Here is a 26,948-nt window from a genome sequence, read left to right on the forward strand (position 1 = left end):
ATAGATATTTGAATGGAGAGAGAGAGAGAGATAGCATCCGACAAGAGAAAACTATGCATTAAAATAAATTACACAAAAATCACAGATTTGGAGGTAGAAGCAGATGACTCAATAAGGGAGAGAAGATACAAACACCTCAATTTAGATGACCTACAACCAAATTATTGTTTTTGGGTTGTGCTAGGCTAGTGGAGGTGCAGGAATCATTAGTTTTGTTAGTTTATAGTTCAATTATGAGGAGCAAAGGTCATAGTGTGATGTCTAATTCTTTATTTGTATTTTTGAGTGTTCAGGATAGTAGGGTGTCACAACGTGAAGTCTTGAGTTCCATTTATATCAGATTGACAGAATTAATTTTAAGAGATTCTACTATTATATCTTGTCTGAATTTCTTGTTCCTATAATAGGTGTTTGAGGCCCAGCCCACTTGGGCCTTGAAATGGGCTTCACATAGGAGAATGTCTACGAGATGAACTTCAACTAAACTAGTAGCCGTAGAATCTCTTAAACTAAAGAACATGCCAGGATATTCAGATCATTTGACCAATCCTAAGTAACATTTAATTGAGGAGGTAAAGAAGGATTTTGCACTTTATTAGTAAGTTGAAATATTTTAAAACTCAACAATGCAGATCGGGAGTCATCGATACGAATCGGGAATCCGTCAGCACCAAAATGACTTTCTTTCAAGATGAATCAAAGAGAAACTCATAGAATCTGACCAGTATTGGGCAGTTAATTATTTTCCTATAAAATTCTGGTGACATTTTTTAATTGCAAAATTCATCTCCTCTTCTGATTTTAGCAAGAATAGCATATAACTAATAAAATAAAATAAAATTACACAGATAGATGTCCTACCTTTTGAGCCCATTCATGTATACACCATTGCGATTTAATGGTGGAGAAAAGGAAACAGGAACACTGATTGCAAAACTCCATCTCGGTCCTTACATACCTCATCATTGAACATCAACATGGCATGGTGGTTTGCCTTTTTAACATTCAATTGACATATCCTGAGTTCCAAACCCACTGATTTTTGAAGAAAGGTCCGTGCTATATAAAAGAAAAGGATGGAGTATCTACGAGTCAGTCGACTCATGCTATACGTATGCAGACCCCTCTTAAACCATCTTACAAATGGATTTTTAATTTATAATTTTAGGAATTCATGATCTAGGTTAAGATGATCATGAAAGTGAAAATAAAATAAAAATTTTGATATTTTAAATGTCATTTTTTAAAAAAAATTCTATACCATCTAAACCTTGTGAGTTTTTTACAGCGTCACGTTGGTGAGTCAACAGGCTCTTGCACTCGCTGGACTTTTCCAAAAGAAAAAAGGGATACAATATTTGTAGAAATCAAAGTGTATAGATACAACATCAACATAAGAGATTTCCGAACACATCAATGATGATGTATGTGCCGATACAAAGTGTTGGCACAATAGATTTCCAAAATGTGTTTGAGCATTTCAACACATGTCGACCCACAATACATAAGGAAAGTTGAGGTGTTTGTGTAAGACTGTATTTCACTCATTTTTTTGGCTAAATTTCAAAAAGCCTTTCAGTAAATCTTAATGGGTTAGAAATTAATGAAGATTTGATTTCTCATTTCGGCCCTCCAACAAAGACGAAGTACTATTTTGGAAACCATCGCATAGGGCGTTGGTATTCTCAAATACTGTATCTCACTCTAAATACCTTAGATATTGGTATCTTCTTAACGACAATATATTGCTAAGTAAATGACCATATAGATATTGGTATCTTCGACTACTAATCTCGCTGTCACATTGTAAGATATTGGTAATTTTTGTATACCAATATCACACAGGTTCTAAATTATTGCAAGATATTGGCATTTCCAGACAACATCTTACTAATTTAATCCTTCTAAGAAATTTTTGTGCTTTCTAAACACGTATATCTCACCAAGATACTCCAATAAGAATCTCACTAGGTGTATAGAGTGAATATTGGTATTTAAAAATATTAACATCACAAATACCATTCTCTAAGAACCACTTTGACTTTGATAGAGGGTAAAACTAAAAATTGCCCCTCCACCAATTTTTTACCCTCTAATGTGTAGATGAGCTTTTTGAAAGTAAAACAAAGGGTTTGGGCAAAATCAGAGAATCTCTTGGGTGTGGTTTAATAAATTTCCCCATCAGAGAATCTCTACAAGCATTTGCGTCTTTTCAATCATTTTTTTCTGGTTTTGCTTTGAGATAATAAAAAATAAACCCTAGATCTAATGACAGCAGGATCTATTTGAACTCCTTTTTTTCTTCTTTTTTTTTTCTATTTTATTTCCTGGTTAATGCTAAACCAAATCTAAATGCAATATTCTTAGGTTTTGGGATCTTTCCATTTGATGTTGATTTTTTTCCCCTTTGGTTATGCAATCTGATGGATTTTTCATTTGCAGCAGCCCCTCTTGCTCTCTCTTCCCTAGCAAAAAGGGTCCTTCTTAGTCCTCTTCCAAAACCCTAGCAAGGAATCATTTCTCTCTCTTTCTCTCGGGCACACCCCAAAACCCTAGCCACAGGCTTTCTTTGGGTCTTAGTAAAGGCTCCTCTTCTACTCCAAATCTTTTAACAGACACAGGGCAGCCTCAAATCACAACATAGTAAGTATTGTTCTTCTCTTGTTCCTAATGTTAATTAGCATAGCTTTTAGTGTTGTTATTTTGTTTGTCAATTAGCTTTTAGCTTTCATAGGGAAGGGCATAGTACATGGCTTTCTTGTAATGAAATTTACTGCTAAATTTCAAAGACCAAATATGATAAGCATGATGAATAAAGAGGACTAAAATTCAATAATGTGTTGCTGAGGAATTTGTGCACTTAAATGATCAAATCATCTCCATCTAAGATCAAATTGATTTCCTAGCCATTGGTCATTTTTCTCATGAATTAGGCACAAGAATTTGATTAACAAAAAGAGGTTTGATGAATAAAAAATGTTACTGATTTTTTTTAAACGAAAAAATACAGCACAATTTCATGATGATCAATAAATTAGTGATCTAGTTGCTATAGTGCTATCCTATTGTCATCAATTAAATGCAGCTTTTGCTATGCATACTGTTAGATATTTAAATTAGACAGAAGTGGTTTTAATTAGCCCACCATGACAATCATACCAATCAACATTTCAAGAACTTGCACTCTAACTGATTTACAGAAATGGCTTACTGATTTACAGAGTTAACTTATTGTTAGTGAACTAATGATAATTACCTTTTAGCTTTCGTATTTTATCCCTCTCATGGATTGAATCACCTTTAGCATGTGAAATGAATCACCATATGCATGTGAATTGAGGGAACCAACTGAGATAGGAGCTATATGAGAGTGGTACCCACTGAGATAGAAGCATTTTTTGTTGCATTTTTTGTCTTCTTGCTTTCCAATTACTATGAATGGCAAGTTCTTGCTGTATATATTTGACTCTCTATGTTTCTTCTTGCTTTTCAATTACCACGATGACCCCTTTTCCTTTTTCCTTTCAATATGCTGTGATTATCTAGAGGATTATTTGCCTCATTTCGATCATTCTGCATGTTCAATGAGCATTACAACATATGAGAACAAATTGCAAACTAAACGTTCAATTTATCTTAGTGTTCACAATATTGTAGTTTCCTTTTCCTGTTGAGACTGGTTGATTGATCTAATAATCGAGTGAACATGTGTAGTGACATTAAGTAATTTGATAACACTTTCGTATTGGGTTGTATGGATTATTGTTGTTTCGGTATCTTTTCTCATTGACACAAAATGATTGATATATGCTAATGGATTTAGATGTGGTTTTCACTTCTATTTTTTCTTCTGAAAGTAATCGAAGGATCCATAATTCATTTGAAAGTTTTTGAATTCATAATTCATTTGAATGGATGTTTCATACAAATATCCCTAATTGTATATGGAATTGTACTAAGTTAGCTTGTTCTCCATATATGGTCTCGAGTTGAAACGGTATTTTGTCATGCTTTATGGTAGTTAAAATGCCATGTGCTTCCACAACTAAAGAAGGATATCCGCTTTGTACCTGTCCTCGTTGTTATTTACCACCTATATTTTGCACTACATTAGATTAAGGAGAGCACAAAGCTCTATTGAAATATCTTTTCAACATCAAATTCTTAGACAAGTAAGAACAGATATCGAGATGCCTGCAAAAGAGGAAGAAGAAGATGGAAGTGAAGAGGATAGGAAGAACTTGAGCAGCTGATTTCTCTAAGTAGAGCTGGCCATAATTTTGAGGTACACATAATTACAACACAAATGTGGACTGCATACCGAAGATGTCGCAATCAATAGTGTATTCATAAAAGTGGGTGTGCTATAAGTTTGTCTTCACTCTCTCCTCCTCTCTCTCTCATTCATTTGTATTTCATAATCAATAGTGTATTCATAAAAGTGGGTGTGCTATAAGTTTATCTTCACTCTCTCCTCCTCTCTCTCTCATTCATTTGTATTTCATAAGACCTTTGTAATGAACTTCTGACATGTGGTGCACTCGTGGTTCAAATTTGATTTTTATTGAGAATATTTCTCTAATTACATGGGTATTAGATTAAATTTCAGTATTAACCATTGTAAGAAATGCATTAGATAGGTAGCAACAAGAAAATCTTATTAAAAAATGGAAAAAGTTTATATTGAGCCAAGGCTCTAAACAATCAAATTAAAGCCTACCTCATGCCCAAATATCTTAAATTGATCATCTCAATACCAAGATGTATGGACAAAAGATAGATTTCAAGTTTTGAAAATAATATATTTTGTAAAGCATTTTTGGACAGTCAATTTTCAGGACTTTCAAGTTTCTATAGATTTGTAGATCTACACTATTTTTGAAGCTTTAAACTTTATAAATAAAGCTGAAAATACGTTTTAAGGTTGTCACAAAGATTTTTAGTATTGAAACCACATTTATTGACACTATTTGAAGGTAGACCCTAAATTGATTATTTAGGGCCTAAGCTCTATACAAACCACACCCTTAAAAATATACATACATTATGCGCATCAAACTAAGGATTTCATAATGAACTGTTAAAATAGGTTGTTTCGTGCTTTCCCAGCATTAAATAGGCTTTCCCAATATTATATGGGTAAAAATTGTAGCACCACCATTTATCAAACAAGGTTCCCAGCTTTCAAGCTACTGATTTTCACTTTCCTCCCAAATTTCAGTCGTCAAATGCACCCTTAGCGACAAACTACCCATTTGTGAGTAAAGATGCATTAATAAAGAAACCCAATTAGTCTTTTGCAATTCGGCTCTTGTTAAAGTACCAGACATATATTTCGAAGTGGCAGACAAAAAAGTATGAACCATTTTCAAAGGTAGATGCATCAATAGGAAAACACAAATAATTGAATTGAGAGAAACTTGATATCCAGATACCATACAAAATTGGACAACTTCAATTGCCATTTTCTTACATAAAGTGATTGCCAGAAAGCCGGTGTTAACCAAAGAGAACTAACATCTCTCGCTATAAGTTCTAACGTGCAGGCTCTTGGGTGTTTTCTATTGATCTCATGCAAACAAATATGATCGCCTTCGGCCTCGGTCAGAAAACACCAAGCAGTGTGGCTATTGCAAACAAAAGAAATAATCCTCCTCCCAAGTAGCCAACCTAGTTAAAAGTGATCGCATAAAGCAATAAGTTCAGAATCATATTCGCCATTTGGTTTTTCCAAAGATTTCAGAAAGTTGTCGTTTGAGAGATTCAGTTTAGAGGGTTTTAGGCCTCATATTATATATATATATATATATATATATATATATATATATATATAGAGAGAGAGAGAGAGAGAGAGAGAGAGAGGACTGACCAATTTTTCTGAAATATAGTTAGTGAGAAACGCTCCCCCAACAATTGCAAGTGATGTAGCAACTAGATGACCGGCAATGGCTCCACTAGCGACACCCCAGGGCGACTGCAAGGATGCCACATTCAAGGGAAAGCTCCAAAATATCTTTTTTTTTTTCTTTTTTTTGAAGCAGTGAAAGTTGACTAAGAATAGAAATAATAATTTGATTCCCACACTGAAAAGCCTACCTGTGCTGCACCTAGAGCAATAGTGGCTAGCATAGATCGATCACCCCACTCCTGCAAATGTTTGATGAGCATATCAATTTCTCCTTTTCTTTTAGGAATAAAGTCCAATATAAAAGTCATCAATTTTTGCATGCATATCCCGTCCATGTTCACACTCAATGTACCAATCTCCCTTAATTGTTTTGGATTTGAGAGGAGAGAAGCTCCAAATAGAGTGAAACCAAGTCACTGGTTAGGAAATGAAATAGGGCCCATGCACGCATCTGAAATAAATTCAGTAACAGATTCCATCTCACAGCAAAAAATACAAGACTGAAAGACTTCCAGATGATTTCAATTGGTGTTGTTGCCAGCTTCTTTGCTACCTAAAATACAATAAAAACCAGGTAAGAAAATTTAGTACTTAATATATACTTTAAACAAAACTAACTTCTGATCCATCAATGGTTTCCTAGCATGATTAACTGATGAAAAATACATTATTCCCCAAGAGAAAGTAAATGTCACAACTGTGGAAAATAAACAAATAGGCCCCTACAGATTTGTGGAAAAACCATAAATCCAATAAAGCAGCACCTTCCATTGAAATGATGGATGGTAATGGAAGCTGGTCAGACCCACCACCGTGGTCATGTTGCAGGTCCCATTCTCTCTCCATCACTGCTTATCATTTCACCGGACAGTGCTAACTCAATACTAGGATTATGCCATATTCCATAGGATTATAATGTAGGATTATAGTGAACCTTCTAGGTTATGTGCTGTGAATGGGAGAAAAAAACGATCTGAAAATTACGAAGTTTGCAATATTAGAGAAGCAACTTTACTAGTCAAACGAGATCCGAATCTAGTAAAGACTTGCCTAGAAAATGAATCTATTATCTTTTGGAATGTCTCTAGTTTTGCATGATTCTAATGTTGTTTGCATTATAATATATTTATATGCCAAAACTGCTCTTAAGTGGACTGCAACAGCCTCAAGAAATCTACAGAACCCCTTGACAATATTAATGTCTTGAGAATTATTTCCTCCAACTGAGATCAATTGTGAGGGAAAAAAGAAATCCCTTATGAGGCATGTGTTTCACTATTGAAAGACAAATTTCTTGTCAGCAAACACTCATCTTTTCTATGGTTTATGGCACTACTACCATGTTAAAAGGCCAAGAACAATGATTTGGGAGAGAGGACGAGAAGGTAGATAGAATAGCACACACTGAGTGAAACTGTGACTAATGCATTAGGATCTCAATGACCTCTCATCTAAGTAATATGCTATGCACAATGGCCACATTTCCCTTGGGAATAGGGAGAAATTCCGATAATACCTTGTACAAATGGGAAAATTGCATAGTAGGTACACATCAAAACTGCTACAAATGATACAATCATAATATACATAAAATAACAAAATGCTCATGCTATCGTCATTTACACTCTTCAGGTGCCTGGCCAAGTCCATGTGGAAACCTAGTAGTAAAGTTACTCTGTTTCTTATCAAGATGGTTCAACTCAAGTCAGTGCAATTCAAATCAGTTAGTCATCAAACTATGCATTCTAGGAATGTATATTTACAAATCAGATAGACTCCATGAAGCCTTAAAATGACCTCGTCATCCCTTTTTGGACCGAACTTATACATGTAAAATGATGATTCAATGAGTTGAAGATGCGCAATTCAGGGACGAGATACGGTTAGAAACAATGTCAGGCACGCTCACACAATGTGAGTATATATGGCTGCAAGTGTGAATGTATGTGTATGGATAGACTTCATGAGTGCACGCAAAAAATCGGAATTTGGTTGATCAAGTGAATAAGGGAAATATATGTAGGAGAGATCACTGCTTTTAAGCAAGAGAGACTTCAGTAATGAAAGCAACCATCCTAGGGCAGGTCCAGATCAAGCCCACCCACTGCTTGAAGAAGGCTCATGTACCATTGTTTGATATGGACCAGCCATGTGAATGGACGCTTGATTTCAATTCGCATCAGAAAAAAAGCACAAAGATTTATGATTAACCTGATGAACTGACTTGAAATTAAAAGAAGACTAACAAACCTTGCTTCAATGGCTCTGCAAAATTAATAAGAATGCAAAGAAATAATGTTTCTAAAGAATAACTCATATCTATAACAATACCCAGCTTAACCCCTATCTATAGGTTTTATTGAGACCTCTTATCCTAATTCCAATCTAATTAGAAAATTAAAATTAAACATGAATGGCACTTTCCCTCTTGCTGAACTAAATTAAGACGAACTCATCTTAAAAAATGACCCTGGAAAAGATGCCCCGAGTTCACGTAGGCATAACTTTTTGCTCCGATATCAAGGTCACTATTATGACCCCATTTTGGAAATGGCAGTATAGGCTCTATCAGGGGCAAAATTTGCCATGTGGATTTTGCCCAGCAAACTAGGCTGAAAAATGTTTCTAAATGCCTGAATCCGACACTGAAGTTTGAATGCTACTGGACTGCATCGATGGTCTGGATGAACCTAGCATATGGTATCATCCATTTGCCTGACTCTTTATCATCACTGCCCCAAGAAAATAAAGCGCCAATCCCCATCACTGATTACCCATGCCATTTCGTGGGGATATGATAATAATTCACTAGAAAGATGAGTATATCTCAAGGATATATATGGTTGAATGGAACATTAGATCCATGGGTAAATTTTATAATAATTCCTCTTCAAATATGATGAACAATGAAAGTTTTAGGATGGGGAATCCGACCTTTTCCTTCACCAACTCCTCGGCCTCGACATATTCGCCAAGTTCAGGGCCATCCTTACCACTCTTCGCCACTTCTGACGGAATGTCCCAAGCATTCTTTATTGACTTGAATCCAAAGAACAGAAGAAGAGCTACAGCAGCATATTCACCTATTGGCAGGGCTGCAATAGTAGGACACATGTCAGGACAAAAATTTATTACATGTAGATCAATAAAAGACACATGCTAAACATATGATGCCTCAGCCACAAACATAAAACAAAGAACTTCGAACTAAAACCATAATCTAGAACTTTGTATTAGTATCTTTCTCGACCATTTGGCTTAAATCAGGTACAGTATATGTTTTTATCGGTCACATTTACAATGCAGAAGAGAACTTCCAAAGGAACATACATTGACTCTTATATATCAATTTTCTTAGTGGATTGAATCATGAGAGATCGGCGCCATTATCCTAGGAATGTTGATCAATGGGAGTTTCGCTACTCTCTTCGGATCTGATCTAGTGGAAGACATCAGGTTTGCATGAAGGAGGCCGGGGGATCAAACCTTAAGTCTGTCGCAATAGCTAATGATACAAACCTGCCCTTTTTTGGTTCATGAATAATGGTATACAAGGAAATAGAGAAATAATATCATGAATACAATGACTTGGGGAATAATTTATACGTTTAGGAGTCTTGGTTTTCTATTTTCAATAACTTACTGCCAGACTAGGAATCAGGCTTGGCTTGACTATGTGCTGAAGTTAGCAATACTATGTCCCAAGTTCAAATCCAACCAACTAAACTACCCACAAATAAAAGAGAGAGAACATAATAATTTCATCACAAACGACAGACCTATTCTACGTTTTTCATTTTTAGTGAAAAACTTCAAATTAAATTTTTTGAACTTGTTCATGGATACTATCACCCATAATCCAATTTCTTTTCCTTTTTTGGAGTAAAGTTCGCTGTATTTCATAACCCAAAAAGAAAATACAAGCGTGGAGCCCCCGCAGGGTCTCACAGTACAAGCCCACGCAAGGTCCAATTGATGCACAAAAAATTACAATGAATACGGTAAAAGGCAGGGATGGGAAAAAAAATTAACTGGAAGCCCCTTCCATGGCCAACTCATCAGCGTCAAAATTGGCTTCTCTATACACATATTGCCAAGTGACTTAAGGTCTCTAGTGATAAATAAAATTTCTTCGAAGATGTCATCAAGGCCCCATGGCCAAGCTGAGCGATTAGATGTCCAGGAAATAATGTTTTTGGCGTCACCTTCAACTATGAGGTCGGGACCTAAGGAGGAATCATACTTCCGAAGGCCCTCCAAGAGGGCAGAGGCCTCGGCAAGAGTCGAATCGGCTATTACAATAGCCCTAGAGAAGCTCATCAAGATGCGTCCACCTCCATCACATAGGAATCCCCCATGCCCGAGGGTCTCGGGTTGCCAAGAGAGGAACCGTCAAAATTAAGTTTAAGGGCTCCCCTTTCCGGAGGTCTCCACAGGGAGGACCCCATAACTCTAGGTGGGTCGAAGCACTAACGGTTCGACCAGTTATTGTGGAAGTCAAGGAAGGACGAGGTCTTAAACAAGTCATGGTTTTATCTAGATCTCCAGAACGTGGTGAGGGAAGAGAGAGAGATGAGGAAAACCTCACTTTTGCCACTTTCAATCATTAAAATGTTCACATAGGCCACTAGAATCTAAGGTTTTTCAACAATGCCAACCCAAGTTTCTTAAGCTTTGCTTTTATCCCCCCCATTTTCGATATTTTTAAATTTTCTTCCAAAAATACCCGTCACCTTGTTCCTCCCTCTGTTTTCTGTGCGAACCCAAAAACTTTAGGCTTTTCGATATTTTTAAATTTTCTTCCAAAAATACCCTTCACTTTGTTCCCCCCTTTGTTTTATGTGCGAACCCAAAACTTTAGGCATATATATATATATATATATATATATATATATATATATATATATATATATATATAGGAAAAAGCTGGGATTAGCCCACTAGCTCAAATGAACATATGAGCCCAACCGCCCAGATTGAATCTAGGCCGATCTGACGGTCACAAATATCCGGTAGTGTTTGAATTTTAATTTTTTTTCTACAAATCCAAATCAGTTGAAATTTTAGGAGTGTGTTCATCAAAAATAGTTGAATCTTCAAAAAATATCAAAAAAATATTTTGCATGAAATAAATTGACCAAAATACCCCCGAAAAGTTTCGAAAGTATTTTGATCATTTGTTTTTTGCAAATAATTTTTTTTATATTTTTATTAGGTGTGCCTTGATGAGAAGAACACACGTCTAAAATTTCAAGTGATTTGGATTCGTAGAAAAAAAATTAAAATTCAAACACGAAATGAGGTCGTAACCATCAGATCAGCCTAAATTGTTGGGCTCATATGTTCATATGAGCTAGTGGGCTAATCCCAGCTTTATATATATATATATATATATATATATATATATATATATATAGGAAAATTCTTCCCAACGCCTAACGCTTATAGGAAAAAATGAACAGTGATTTCGCCTACCCTCATCACTATCCAAACTTCATCGTACGATCACAGTTGGCCGGTAGTGTTTCAATTTTCATTTTTTTTCTACAAATCCAAATTACTTGAATTTGGATCGTGTGTACATCTTAGTGAGGTGCATCTAATAAAAATATAAAAAAAATAGTTCGCAAAATATAAATTGACCAAAATACTTCTGAAAATTGACAGGGGCATGTTGGTCAATTTATATTTTTCTAATTATTTTTTTATATTTTTATTAAGTGCACCTCACTAAAATGACCACACGTTCCAAATTTCCGATCATTCTGATTAGTAAAAAAAAAAAAAAATTGAAACACTAATGAACAACTGTGACCGTGCAATGAAATTTGGATGATGATGACGGTAGGCGAAATTACTGTCCATTTTCGCCTGTAAGCGTTTTGTAGTATATTCCATATATATATATATATATATATATATATATAGGACCCACTACGCAACGCCTATGGGCGACAATGAACAGTATTTTCGCCCATAGGCTCGGCACCTTCCGATGTTTTCGGGCGGCATGGATTAAAAGACCGAAACGGACACACGGAAACCACCACGGACCACAAGCGTCTCTGTGAAACACTGATGAAAATCGCCTATAAGCTTTTTTTAAAGTTTTTCATATATATATATATATATATATATGGGAGAATCTGAGGTTAGCCCACTAACTAATAGCTACAGTATTAGCCCAATGGCCCAGATTAAATCTGGGTCGATCTAACGATCACGACCTCATTTCATAATATAATTTTAATATTTTTCATACAAATACCAATTACATGAAATTTTAGGCATTCATTCTTCTCATCAAGACACACCTAATAAAAATATTTAAAAAATAATTCGTAAAAAATAAATGGAGCAAAATACCCTATATTTTGGTCAATTTATTTTTTACGAATTATTTTTTTAATATTTTTATTAGATTCCCCTATTTTTAAAGAATACACGTTCAAAATTTCAAATGATTTGGATTTGTAGAAAAAAAAAGTAAAATTCAAATACGAAATACAATTGTGACCATTGGATCAGCCCAGATTCAATATGAGCTATTGAGCTAATACTGTAGTTTTTACTTACTGGGCTAACAGGATCATTTCCCCTCTATATATATATATAAACCATCTAGATCCTATCCTGTGGCTATCCCTATTTATCAAAACCCTAGAAACCTAGTCTCGCTCTTTCTGAACCAAAAGATAAGAGGTTGACTTTTCTCTCACTCGATCATATTTGAAATGCCCATGTACTGTCTCTCCATACTATAAAAGCAAAAAACCCTTCTACCCTCTCTCTCTCTCTCTCTCTCTCTCTCTCTCTCTCTCTCTCTCTCTCTTTGGTAGCCCTTGTATGCTTCTTGAGTTCATGGTGCAAATCCCAGGCTCCTAAATTCGGCGATTGAGAAAGAGTGAGAGAAACATCCAGAGTTTTGACAGAAAGACAGAAGCTAGGTGCTCATATCTAGTCAAAGAGAAATGAGAATGGGGACCTTGGAAGGAGAAGGGGGTGCGGGGGGGGGGGGGAGGGGGGAGAGAGAGAGAGAGAGAGAGAGAGATGGATTGCCATTTACATATAGAGGGAATGCTAGAGGAAGAAATAGATAGAGATGTTTTAGATTCATAAAGGAAACACATAGAGGTACAGGGGTACTTTTGGATGAAAATGGAAAGAAATATAGAAAAAGGGCATACATGAATTGTTTGAGAAATTTGGGGCATTTTGAAAAACTAAGGTGACATTGAACAATCTAGAAACTATTGTGGCAAAATTGAGGTCTACCGAAGAATGTTGACGCAAGGGATGACTTTAAGAACACTTAAATGAATCCAGTGGGAGATCTAAACGAACTCAAGTGAAGCCATTCAAGCATATCAGAGACTCAAACTAACTCAAGGGAAGTCATTCTGGCAAAATTGAAGACTCAATCTAACTCCAAGGAAATCAATCTAACTAGCACTCTCGTAAAAACGAAACTCAAATTTAAGTTGCAAGTAAAAAAAACAAATTATACATTCTCAAGATAACGTACAACCACAAGAAATATCATAATGTACTAGCTCACTGTGATGGACAGCCTAAACATACTTGTTTGAAATTGCGCCGGTACAGAATGGAATATTCTCCCTATTACAACAGAAAGGATCGTCATAAGTGAAAGAGCACCCATTGATCCCAGTAGAACCTGCCAATTGAAACAAAGGTCAGAGACAAAATGACGATGAATTGTGAATTGTGTTACAAACAAAAAAAAATCATTCATGCAAAGTTCACTCTAAATTTTGATGTGTAAGGAGCTCTAAGACTCGTTACATGCCATCACAAAATTGCATGTCAATGATAGGATTTCCAGGCAATAAACCAGAAACTTCGCAAAATAATATATCATGTTATGAACACACTAAATATATCAAAATCACATACACTTTCAATATCTTAATGATATAACAAGATATTGAAATTAATAGAAAAAAAGTGATCAATGAGAAAAGGGAAATGTTAAATATAATATTGTCAAGTTTTCCTTTTCTTCTGCATGTTTTTTCCTAGGCCATGCTGTTTCTTCTCTTCTCTCTTTGTTAGTAAACTTGCACGTCTTTCTAGAGACAACCAGAGTTTTCTGGCGACAGATCAGGAATTACATTTGACATCGAGATTGATCTTCAAGTAAAACAAAATTCTGTATTAATGGACCTTTCCTTGTCTTGCAATCCCACAATGCATACATTATAACCCAATACATGGAATAAGCTAACCTTATATTATAAGAAGTATAATTGATATCAGGTAAAACAAGCTACATAAAATTCAAATATAAAGTAATGCAATATAATGAGTTTACAAATTAAACCATTAATCACAACTACCATCAACCTAAATTAAGCTTCCACATCAATTCAACCAAAAAATTATTTTACTCAAGCAAACTACAACAGCTTCCCCACACTAAAATTAGTTGTCTTGTACAAATATGATTGTAAGACTACCTCTAAGCTTGAATATTCTCTCCAATAACTTAACATTTTGTTGAAGTCATATGTTAAACTAGCTATTTCAAGGCAGCAGGCTGCAAATCATGGAATGACTCACTCAAACCAAATTCCATGCCCATCATCTTCTCTGAAGACACTCCACAGGCATTCAACTTAATCATAATAAACATTGAAATCAATGTCTTCATAAAAGTTACAAACTTGAATATAAAAGAGAAACTAAAACATTTATTTCTTCTTTTCATAAAGCATCACTGCTCTTTCAAATTGTTCATTATGATGTTTCAGGACCTTCTTTAACTGTCTCATTTGATTTTCTTTGACTGTCTCATTTCAATTTCCAGTATCATGTAGTGGGATCATTTCAATGTTCAGGTTCACATACTCTTCAACAAAGCGGCCCAGCTGAACATGTATCCTCACACATGGTTGTAACTATGACCACTTCTATTTCATCCACTAGAGTTCCATATGTTTTCTTAGCTACAACAGCTCGTACTATTGCTCATCTAATTTAACATGTTCCACAACTGGTAAGCAACAACAAGACTCTTACAGGAAATTTTTGAAGCACAAAATTGGCATGTATAATTTTGAAAGAAAACAATCAAGCCATTCTCATGTAGAACAATCATGAAATATAAACTATTAAATGTACTATGTGCGTCAAGGGACACAATTCTACATTTGCATCCCCTGACGCAGCACACATTCATCCTAAGGATGAATGTGAAAAAGTGGTATTGATTGTCAAAAAATTTTATTCAAATAAAGGCATTTTTAAATTTATTTATTTTTATATAATAATGCTCCCCATGTTAGAGATTAAACAAAAAATTAAGTTATTCGTCTAAAAAATGGATTATGGAGAGAGGGCACATATCTGCAAATGAGTTAATTGGCTCATATTAAAAGTTTCTTGTTTGTGTATAATATATAGAGCATATCAAATTATCTATAGTTGCGATAAGGCTCTAATGATGATGATGATGAAGATGCAAAATTATCAATCATCCTATTTTACTTTGATAAAATGATAACAAATAGATACCATAAAATGTAGACAGACAGAGGGGTACTGAAAGAATAAAAAGCAAGAGTGCTAGTGCCATACCGGTCCTTTGCCATATTGCATGGCCAACAAGGCAGCAATGAAGAACGTCTGCAAACAAACATGGAAACTTTTTAAGATTTGAAGCTATGATTAATAACAACAAAAAGAATATGGGATCTATATCATCATACTTCAGAAGAAATCAATGGCCTATTACTTTAGTTCCACAATGTCCCTCAATTCCTAGATCCTCAATTTCTCAAATAGAGAACATTCACATGCATTAATTGTAGGAATCAAACCACTAAGCCACCAAATGTTTAGGTCAGAGCCATGGATGACAACAATTATGTAATTTTTTAATACTTTCTTATTCTCTCCCCTTCTCAGAATGCCAGGGAACAGCCTTGAGTCATGACCCCAGGTCATTGGCTAAGGCTCCCAGGTTCCAAATGACAATTCAGTAGCATCCAGTTTGCAGAATTCCATGCCCCCTGAGCTGATCTTTTTACACGCAACTAGATTGTAATTGTGGTACACACATTTATTCATATGTACATGTGGGTTTATTTTATTTGTGTAATGCATCAAGTAAGCATCACCATTTCATCCAAATGCAAGATGATATATCATTTATTTGGTAGAAAACACATCCCTGAAGTAACAGACCGCTGACACGATAATGCTATTCTATAATATGTTCAACAATAAATTTATGTAGAAAACCATAACGTTTTTAATCATCACACTTCACTTTGGATGCCATTTTTCAAGATCAAAGGGTATTTTAGCATGGAAAAGGTAGCTAATGATGATAACTTGCAATGATACTCATGCAATTTGAGATTGATCAAAGTCGTATTTGAATTGTCGGAGTCATGTTTTGCATATTAGGGCAACTGTGCAAGTGAGTACCCTTTGAGGTAGGGAACAAGAAAACTAACCAATCTACATAAAATTTTTGTAAAGGTATATCCTGTATATTAATCTCTTGTAGTATGCATGCTACATTCTCCCAAGGGGTATTAGGAAAGTGGAGAATAAAGCTTGGTGTTATGTCATTGCCTCCTAGCCAGCTTACATATATGACACCTCTTTACAAACCAAGCATCCCACTTCAACCTTGCCCAGTTATATTTAGATTTCACCGGTCTATGCTTGTATTGCCCAAAATGTCCAACAAGACCTCCTCCATGAAGCTCTACTATAAGAGTCTCTCTAAGGGAACTTGAGGTATGCTTAGACAATTTTCTTTGAAGAGAAATCTGTTTTGAATAAGAAAATCCCCACCAACCCCACCACTGCACATATCTCCTTGAAATCAACCTCATCTGCATAAAGATCCTTCATGAACTTGAACCTTGAAATAGTGATTATGATGGTAGTCAATAAAATCGACCTTTTGCTCGGAGCATCTGCTACTCTATTCTGACTGCTTACCTTATGCCAAATGACAAAAGTAAACTCCTGCAAATAGGCTACGCACCTAGCATGTTATTAATTGATCTTGTGTTTGCCATACACAACACAAGCCACTCAATGCGCACTAAACATGCGCAAAGTGTAGCGATGTTGCCCGCACTTATGACAAGCGTTGCGCACTTATGCACCATAGGATTTGTATCACGTTCCCCAAAACACGCACGCACGAAGTACTACATAAGTGAATGTAGTATGCAGTCTTGTGTTCTTGCGCACCGTACGCAACACAAGCCACTTAATGCGCACTAGTCATGCGCAAAGTGTAGCAATGCTGCCCGCACTTATGGCCCATTAATGTGTTTTAGCGCTTCATGATCTAAGAACTAAAAAACTCCCTCTAAATCAAGTATTGACGTCAATGCCTCAAAGCCTAAATGATAGCATAAAGCTCCATAAGGAGGTAGCCTTGTCGGTCTTCATTCAGATTTTTACTAAAAAGGCAATAGGATGTCCTTTTTGGCTCAACACTGCACCAATGCTGACATGCGATGCATCACAATCCACCTCGAAGACTTATTAAAGTCGAGAAGAGCCAACACAAAAGCCTCGGTCATTTTCTGCTTTACTAGCTGGAAACTTTTCTCATCCTCATCTGTCCATACAATTGGCCCCTTCTTTAGGCAATCTTTGATATAGACGAATCAAACTGGAGCCTCTAATGAATCTCATATAAAAAGCAGCCAGCCCATGGAAATTGCAAACATCATGACTTGTAGTGGGAGTTGGCCAATCTCTAATCGCTATTACCTTCTTCTGATCAAACCTTGATAACCCCAGCTGAAACGGCATAACCAAGAAAAATCAGGATGTCCGTCCTAAAGTCACACTTCTTCAGGTTCACGTACAAATCGAACACTAGTAGCAAGTGTTCCATATGTTTTTCACTAGTTCTATACACTTGTACGTCATCACCACTACGAACTTTCCAATAAAAGACTTAAATACATGATTCATCACCATCATAAAGGTACTAGAAGCATTAGAAAGGCCAAATGGCATCATCGACCAGTCATAATGACCCTCTCACCTTTTAACCGCAAGGTTCCATTCATCCCTTGGCCGAATACAGATCTAATGGTACCCACTCCTCATATATATCTTGGAAAAAACATATCCAGCATATCAACTACGTGTGGGATTGAGAAGCGATATTTGCTCATAATCTTATTAATGGCCATGTTGTCCACACACATATGCCAAGTCCCATCCTTCTTAGGTCTCAAGAAAACTGGGACACCGCATTGACTCATGCTCTCTTGAATGAACCCCTTCTGTAAAAGCTCTGTAACCTGAGTTTGTACTTTTCATGTCCTTTTGGACTCATCCTATGTGGTGCCTTGTTCAGTAAGCTAGACCCAGGACAAGGTCTATGTGATGTTGGATGTACTGCATAGATGGTAATCGCTCAAAAACCTCATCCGGGATGACATCATGACAGTCCCCTATTAATGGCTCTAATTGTGGTGGAACCGAACTAGTAGACTGCTCTTCCATGGGAATCACTACATATAACATACGGGTCTCCTCCAACCCCTCCATAAACTCCACTAAAGAAAGATGGTTAGTACTCTCCTCATACGACTTGGTTATACTTTCTCTCTTCGATGGACCCGCAAGCACCTTCACCCCATACTTGACAAAGGAGTAGGTATCTTTATACCCATCATGTATAGTGCGCCTGCCATACAGCCACGCTCTACTTAGTAACAGGTGGCACCCAAACCATAGGCACTTTACATCCCCCTACTCTCCTCATATGACCTGGTTGTACTTTCTTTCTTGGATGTGCCTAAAAGCACCTCCACCCCATACTTGACAAAGGAGTAGGTATTTTGATACCCATCATGTATAGTGCGCCAGCCATACAGCCACGCTCTACTTAGTAGCAGGCGGCACACAACCACAGGCACTACATCACCCTAAACTTCATCCTTACAGTGTTTTCTAATTGAAAAAGAAACCAAGCAGCTTTTAGAAACTGTTAACCTATTGCCCTTCTTGAACTAGTCTATCTTGGATGGCTTTCGATGGCTTCCTATCTTTAATTATGACGTTATCTACCATCTCTTGAAATAATATTTTCGCAACTGCCTCAATCAAGTATGAGATTACAAATTTGCATATGCAGTACATGTGTGGAAGATGTTTGTGTACAACCAATCCTGTTCTTCTACCACCAAGGTGTGAGCATGCTGTGACGGATCACCAAAGATTCCCCACGTCCAGTTAAAGCACTAAATTGCACTATTGGTTGGTTGATGGCAATTAGAACCAGCATCGTCACCCATCTTTCCTTGCTATTTGTACGAACCAGCAGCTCGAGAACCCTGACCAGCCACTGTATTGTCATCTTTTCCTCTAAAATTTCAACTAAAGTTGTCCATACCACCCTGGGCTGCATTGCACCTTGATGAGGGTCACTTCTATTCAGCATACATCTTACAGCATACATCTTACAGGCAAGGTTATACACTTCATCCAACATCCAATTGTTGGGTAGGTGTGGCCATTAAAGGCCTTATGAGTGCTTGTAAAATGAAATGATATAGTGGAAAATGACTTCAATGGGAAGTGTGGTCCCTCGTGGACCATATTAAGCAAACGATGTTTGCTGATACCGGACTGAGCTTAACAAGCTAGGCCAATCGATTAGGAAAAACCTATGTTACCTGGGCATAGAAAACTATCTGATAAGAGTTCTAATAGGTCATCCCTTGATGAGGTCAGAGTATGCCCGAATGGGTGAGCCGAGGGACTATGTGACCCTTGTGTGTGATGGTGGCCTTCAGAGACGGGGGTCAAAGCCTCATCCACGAGCCATCACACGGCATGCATAATGATAGCCGTTTCGGGAAAACGAACCCCCTTTTAGGCTGAAGCTTATGCATGCGCAAAAGATACCCCTATGCGTCATAGGAGTTAGGGTCGCATTACATCTAGGTGACCTTGGTATGTCTCTAGGGCAGAACCTAAAATCCACAAACTGGAATTACGACCCTTTGGCTTATTGGCCAGACTTTGGTGACCCACTAATGAACTCCTGCATGGATTGTGGGTCATGAGAAATACTGGGTTGGTTTGATAAAGCAAGTGTGGACCGCAGTCCATAATTGAAGGTGGAGTGCCTCAGCGTTTATTTATTTAATTCCTAGACCATATGGATCATTTTCCCATCTAATGAATTTAATTATGTTTGTTTTAATGATATATGATTTTTAGAATTATTATTGGAATTTTTCTAGATCTCTGAATGTTTTATTTATCAAATTTGGATTTATAAAAACAAAGATATTGATTTTAGATTGATTTAAATAATCAAATTTGATTTCATGGATTTCTAAAAACCATATAATTAATATTAATAATTTTCATATTGTATGGAAGGCCCAATATGTTAATAGGCCCACCATTGCATGTGGGTGGAGCCAATGAAGTACCACCTAGGGTCCTAGTGGCACACCCCACCCTAATGAAACTTTCCTTGTGTTAATTCAAGCTTTGGCTAAAAGAGAAACCTTTGAAGTGTTTTGGAAAGATTTTGCCTTGAGGAAGCTTTCAAAGGATTTTTGGAAAGCATGAGAAGGCTTGTGCATAATTTTGGTAAGCACTATATTATGAATGGAATTATTTTATTTAATTTCTATTGATGGAAAAACGATTAAGGAATTGGGGATAAAGGTTCTAGCACCGTCCAAAATGTTGATGACTCATCTATAGAATGGAGGGCCCAAATCTCTCATCTCACAAGTCACCCAAGATCAATGGTTCATATTCAATCTCATAAGAAGAGGCAAACCAAGGAAAACCCTAAGAAACCCTAATCTTGTTCAAAGCCTATAAAAATGGATTGTCTCTACCCAAAATTTTTACACCTCATCTTTCTATCTCACTCTCTCTCTTAAGAAAAGTTTCTCTCTCTCTCATGAAAGCCCAAAGGGGGCACGCTCCAATCTCTCATCTTTGAGATCTCTCTCTCCCACACTATGAAAGAACCTAAGAGGTTTAGGCTATTGAGAGTTATCATCTCTCTCATGGTGTCTCTCATGATCTCTCATCTCTCATTGGTTTTTTTTTTTTTTGACTATAGGGTTGTGGTAGAATAAGTATTTCTCTCAAACTAGGTTGCTAAGGGGATTCACCTTAGGGTTTGAGATTGATAAAGAAGTTCACAGTTCCATTAGAGGGTTTGGCTTAACTTGCTTTCCCAATTGAGATTGAAGGTTGATCGTTGATCCCATGCCATCGGATGGTGGTGACTCGGTGTGGGGTGTAATAAGTCCGGTTGAGGTAATCTCTAGCACTCTCTTCTTGCCATATTTAATTATATTGTCTTTATATTCCCAAGCATAAGAATTGTGGATATATTCTTTGTTTAAAGAAAATTGGTTTAATGGCATCAATGTCTTTAAGATCTTGGATTTGTTAGTTTTATTTTCTTTGAAGCAAAAGTTATTGTAATAAGACTAATTGTAAGTGATCTTTTGCCGAAAGAAAAGAAAAAAAATAAAAAATATATCCCCCGGCAAGATCACGTATTAGTTTTTCTTTCACCAATAACGTTGTAACACCACCACGTCTTGTATGGATGTTTTCAGCCCTCCTACCTAACGGACTATGGACTGCTCCTCCCTTTCAACCACAACACTTTGGGCCAGAATCTAATGAAATCCATCCATGTGTTCATCCAAGTATTATCTCCTTGACGAAGGTCATTCATCCTTTAATAAAGGGATGTAAACAATTTTCAGGCAGATACATTTCGTTTAATTTTCTTTTTATCTTTTTCCCACGATTAACTTTTGGCTTTCTCATTTCTTCCCTTCAAGTCCTAAGCTATTCCCACCATTCGAAGGAACCTTTCTCCAATTTAATGGCAATAGTTTTCACCCTTTTTTTTGGGGAATTTTTTTGTAATAAAAGCCCTCTCTACAATATTTAACCAATCAATAAACTCTTTAGATTGAGGCTTAGTGTCAAAAATATTTGACCAATCAATAATCTCCAGGCTTAGCGTCAAAATCAGGAATGTCTACTTTCAAAGAAAACCCTAGAGTGATGCCCGCCTTCTATCACTTTCCTCTTCACTCGACACCTCATGTAGAGCACGACAACAAAAAACATTGTACTCAATATCTTCTAGGGCGGAAAGATCACCGTCTTGCCCATAACTGATGCGAGCGAGTTGTTGTGCAAGTTGTTGAACTTGCCTCCTTATATCTTCAATCTCTTCATCTCTGGCATCATGGATAGGTTTATGCAAGCTCCCCTACCATGTCCCCTTCTTGCTTTTATTCGCTCGCTGAAATCACAAACCCTATGAAGAAAATAAAAAACTCTAGGCTGAAATCATCAGGTTCTAAGCTGAAATCAATAAACCCTATGCCAAAATCAGCACAACCTGGCCTGAATTTAGCCAAACCCTAGACTTGACCGACGATGCATGCCCTTGCTGACCACGAATCCTTGGCTTTGATACCAATTGATGGAGATTGTTGGTGAAGAAAATAGAAAGTTTAAGCAACTTCAGGCAAAACACAAGCACCCATGTCAAGAAACCTAGGCTTTCTTCTCCTAAAACAAGGTTCCTGTTTTTTTCTTTTTTTCATTACAAATCATATGAATAGCCCCTAGACCTCTAGGAACCTCTTTTTATATCTTAAATGGAGCACAAAAGTCTATAATACCCTTCACTAAAATACGATTGACTAAATAGTCCTAACTTAAAATAAAATACCCCAACTTAAAGTAAAATACCAAGAATGTCCCTCAATTAACCAGAAAATAAAAGAAATTAAATTTGAAGCAAAATTTCAATTGAAATAAGATGAAATCTACTAAATGCATATCTCAATCGGTGCTTGTCCTTTTTGTTCTTCTTGGAAGCTCATTTGGGACTTGTATACTTCAAATAAACGAGTGCATTAGGAGGAATCAGCTGCTCCAATAGATGATAGTCCTTGCTAGTCATACTTTGCACGTTATCAATTTAGTTCAAAGATTTCTCAAAAAATCATTTCCAAATGATTTCAGAAAACTACGTAAATCTCTTTGAAAAGTCATTAAATGTATCATTCAAAATCATATACAATTGGTTGTTACGTTCTAGGATGAGTACATCCATGGCCAAACAACAACAGTGTTTCCAGGCATTCATTCCTCAAAAGACCTACATTACATGTTTGGGATTTGTTGTAGCCCTCTACTACTCATCAGTATAGGTCTCACTCTTATTTGTATTTGCTCAATTTTACATTAGAAGAGCTCTAAGGCAATTTGCTCCTATGAGCAACAGGAGTTTGAAGGACAACATTGGTGCTACCTATACCTCTTCCTCTCTTTTAGAACCATTGGCTACACAGGAGCATAAATTCCTGCTCAATCAAGGAACAAGCAAAATGTTGGAGCTTCATGTATTGAGTATACACACTTTAATTTTGTATGCCCCAAGGGAGTTGACTCGTCCTTGTACTTGAATAGCAGTATCTAAATAAGATGCCCCACAGTGCTCATTGAGATGATGGCTGTTGCATTTGTGCGGGCCAAGTTAGGTCCCATTTCATGTTTCTAGATAGTGGATATTCTTGGAAGACCAAATGTGAGATGAGCTTGATTCTATTTAAAAAGCAGAAAGTAGAAATTGATTCTCCAGATATACAAATATGTGAACTGTAAAGGGAAATGAAATCCTCAATTCATCATCTTTCTATCAATTGGGATATTGAATGCATAAATATGATAGCATTAAAAAAAAAAAGAAGAATATCCAAGAGATCAATCACTCACTTTGTCTCCAATTTCAGAAACAAATATTAATGAGAATGCAGCAGGGACACCCGATTTTGAAATGGCAGCCAACACTGAAGAAGGGCCTCCCTTGATAAAAGAGACAACCACTACAGCTAGAGTAGACAGAGCCAGCACACCAACCAGAGAAAGAGAAAATGGCAGTTTTCCTTGAGGCTTCCTGCTGCAAGTTAAGGTAGTCCATGAGAGCTCTAGGAAGTGACCTTAAACAGCACTAGTAACATGAATTTCACACTAAAACGAAATGATAACCATTATAGCCTAAAATGAAAGCACAGTACTAAATTGTCAGCAGAACCATCCAAATACTTCTAAAACAGTGACCTGGGTTAGTTCCTTAAAAGTGTAAGATAAGAATACCCTTGTCAATAGTATTGGTCGAGGTTCACCATAAAACTTTTGATTTGCTTTTGTCAATGACGGTGATACATAATTCAAGGGAAGAAAACCTCATGGCAGAGTTTAAACTTTAGAGAACTTCGATGTAACTAAAGGAGGCTTTGGTTCCTGGGAGTTTTAAAAATCTAGATGTTACTAAGAAAACTAGGGTAAGGGACTTCTGACATGAAGAAGCTGTCAATCCTTTCTACTTTGGTTTTGCTTCCACAGAGTTGTAGATAATGCAAAAAGAGAAAAGAAACCATTTTCGATCAAGATAACAAAGTAAATATACAGAAAAAAACAGTTACTGATACTCTTGGAGCAACTCTGTACGAAAAATGGCCCAAAAATCATTCAAATTTCTATCCAGTCTAAAGATTTTTGAGAAGATAGATGTTTGAAACAACCTGAACATTAAATAAGGATGGACCAACTACAATTTAAAATAAGCAAGATATTTGTTTATACTATCAGCAAAGATATTGCTGGGGTCAGAGAGTCGTGATCGAAGAGCAACCCCCTTAAAGGCCTCTCACAATAAAAGGACTCCACCCCATGTCTGCAAATCCCTACCGACAGAAGTAAAGTAACTTCGGATTAACTGTTAGCAAACAAGGCCAGCAGATACCATTCAACAGGATTGTAGGTTGTAAGGCCATGAATACATGTGTAAGAAACAATTTAGCAGTAGACTTCTTTTGAACTCACAGTCAACTTGATTGATCTGTGTCCTGTTATGACGTAAGCATAAAAACTTGGCATAAAGGTTAACAGAAAGGTATAGTAGAAGTTAGAAATACAATGGTCAGGATTTGCCAGACTAATTTGATCCCACTGTTCGGAAGCGTGGCACAATCTTCTATCAATAGAATAGGACGGTGTTTTCCATCAAGAAAAAGGAGATGCAATAGCCAGAGGAAGTTGTTAGAATGTCTAGTTGACTAGCTTAATATAAATGAAAATACGCCATAAATAAGAAGAAACAATGCATCCAGATTATCAGCACCCAAAAGCTCCCAAGCATTGCCTATGATAAATATACAAAACCTCCAAAAACACATAAAAAACCGTTGATTAACATTCCCATATTGTATCAATAAGTCAAACAACAACAGCAATTCAAAATATAAACCATGAGCATGGCAAGACAAATAAACCTCATAAAGCAGGCATGCTCATGCAGTCAAATAATTAATATATATTCAGATGCTCAAAATTGGCTATACATAGTTCACATTTTCTATGAAGCCCAGTATTGTGGACATACGATTCTGATAAATCACCAGAGAGAGAACCATCAAGATTAGTCTTTTGGATGCCATTTCCTTTGTCTCCTTCGTAGCTACCTGCTCCAATGTTCGTGTTCAATGCTCGAACTCTCAATGCTCCTCCAGCAGCACGCAGTCTCAGTATGTCTGTGTGACCCACTACAATGATATGCAAACGACAATAATTATCATTCATACACAACAATTACTTCAAACCAGTGAAAATTTGTATATGTCAAACATATAAATACTGGGGTTTTGCAACATTAGAGCAGTGTCATTAAGGTTTGTAAAAGTAGTCCAGGTAATGAGAAAATGTGAAACCGAGAGCAAGGAAAGAACATAATGGAAAAGAAAGCAAAACCAAACAAACAGCGAAGAAGGAAATGGAGATTTCGCATAGGATATTTCGAATTTCAGTATCTTGAGCAGCTTCTGATAAAATGTGGGGAAAATAAAAGACAGAAAAAAGGAAAAAAGGGAATACCATTATGATTCACTCTGCTTTCATGCTGAAAGAACACAAAATAAATAATAATAATACCAATTTTATAGACAGCAAGCTTAAGAGAGATAATTTCCTGAAAAGAGAGAAATAGTTTCTAGAGAGTGAAAAAAGAGAGTGGCTCTAAGGACAACATTTCTAGAGAGATGAAGAGACTTTTTAGAGAGAGAAACTTTCTAGAGAGAAAGTGGTGAGTGAAAATTGCAGGACTCACAACAAGAGTGGGAAGCTCTTCTATTGAGGAGTGGTCTCTGGGGAAGCAGCAGCAAGGTGCTACTGTGGCCGCTGCCGCCATGAAACTGCGGTGGATTTCTATCAGAGAAGAAGATGAAGGGACGACGATTTTTCCCAACAACAAAATTAGTGTGCAGGGAGCAGCAGGCCTCCATCATCATTCATTCATTCATGCCCCTCGTCTTCTCCTTCTCTCTCCTAAATTCTCCCTCTCTCTCTCTCTCTCTCTCTCTAAAATCTCTCGCCTAAATCCTCGCATCGAGCGAAGAGTTCACTGCTGCTCATCAGAAGGGTGCTTCAATGGCGTCCTCCCCTTCTTTCTCTCTTCTTCTCTTTCTCAAGGTTTTTAAGCACTTCCTATTCTGCCACGTGCGCTATCTGGGGGGAGATTCCGGATTAGCGAGCAAAAGGCACACGCCTTTTGAATTTCATTAACGAATAATTGTTTCATGCGGGCTGGACCGCATCTCTACAATATGCGGTGTATAAAGCACCCATCTTTAAAAATGGATGCATATAGGTAGTCCATCTAAAAACAATTATCACTATCGGTTTAAATATTTTTTTAATATAATTAGTTTTATAGATTTCAAATTTTATTTCTTCTTTTTTTTTTTTCCATTTCATGACCTCCATGTTAAAAATTATATATTAGTTAAAATTTAGGATCAAATTATATTTAAAAATATATATATAATGAGATCATTTACCTTTTGCACAAGGTGGTCACAATTAATCTTGACCATTGGATTTCAAATCAAGTGGCTGTAGTTCTTTCATTGACCAAGCTCAAAGTTCAAATAAAAAATTCTCAAACTTTGTGGCA

At 36.6% G+C, this 26,948-nt stretch overlaps 1 protein-coding gene and 1 long non-coding RNA gene across 4 annotated transcripts; one reads left to right on the plus strand and one right to left on the minus strand.

Moving 5' to 3' along the window:
- Positions 1-1,987: 1,987 nt before the first annotated feature.
- LOC148781254 (uncharacterized) lies at positions 1,988-4,582 on the plus strand. Its single transcript, XR_016058935.1, has 2 exons — positions 1,988-2,643; positions 4,022-4,582. It is a non-coding gene; the product is annotated as an uncharacterized LOC148781254 (long non-coding RNA).
- Positions 4,583-5,387: 805 nt separating this feature from the next.
- LOC18444020 (protein PAM71-homolog, chloroplastic) lies at positions 5,388-26,412 on the minus strand. Of its 3 annotated transcripts, none has more exons than XM_088871270.1 (10): positions 26,103-26,412; positions 25,383-25,542; positions 23,714-23,894; positions 15,509-15,556; positions 13,490-13,586; positions 8,843-9,003; positions 6,393-6,461; positions 6,097-6,147; positions 5,870-5,974; positions 5,388-5,670 (listed from the first exon to the last, which is right to left on the minus strand). In XM_088871270.1, the coding sequence occupies exons 1-10, from the start codon at positions 26,281-26,283 to the stop codon at positions 5,605-5,607; spliced, it is 1,119 nt and encodes a 372-aa protein (XP_088727396.1). In that variant the 5' UTR covers positions 26,284-26,412; the 3' UTR covers positions 5,388-5,604. The 3 variants fall into 3 exon arrangements, with proteins under 3 accessions (XP_088727396.1, XP_020529263.1, XP_088727397.1); XM_020673604.2 differs by having other exon boundaries at positions 23,714-23,897; XM_088871271.1 differs by lacking the exon at positions 23,714-23,894.
- Between the last annotated feature and the right edge of the window lie 536 nt (positions 26,413-26,948).

Source organism: Amborella trichopoda, chromosome 7 (assembly GCF_054954075.1).
Source record: "Amborella trichopoda isolate Santa Cruz 75 chromosome 7, AtrichopodaSantaCruz75HAP2 v2.0, whole genome shotgun sequence".
NCBI lineage: Eukaryota > Viridiplantae > Streptophyta > Magnoliopsida > Amborellales > Amborellaceae > Amborella > Amborella trichopoda.

What these genes read in the sequence shown, in the direction of transcription:
- LOC18444020 (XM_020673604.2), bottom strand. Translation starts at nt 26,283, where the DNA reads ATGATGATGGAGGCCTGCTGCTCCCTGCACACTAATTTTGTTGTTGGG. An exon ending in TTTCTGAAATTGGAGACAAA is followed by an intron (nt 15,557 to 23,713) that starts GTGAGTGATTGA and finishes GTTTGTTTGCAG; the next exon opens with ACGTTCTTCATTGCTGCCTT. An exon ending in TGCAATATGGCAAAGGACCG is followed by an intron (nt 13,587 to 15,508) that starts GTATGGCACTAG and finishes TTCAATTGGCAG; the next exon opens with GTTCTACTGGGATCAATGGG.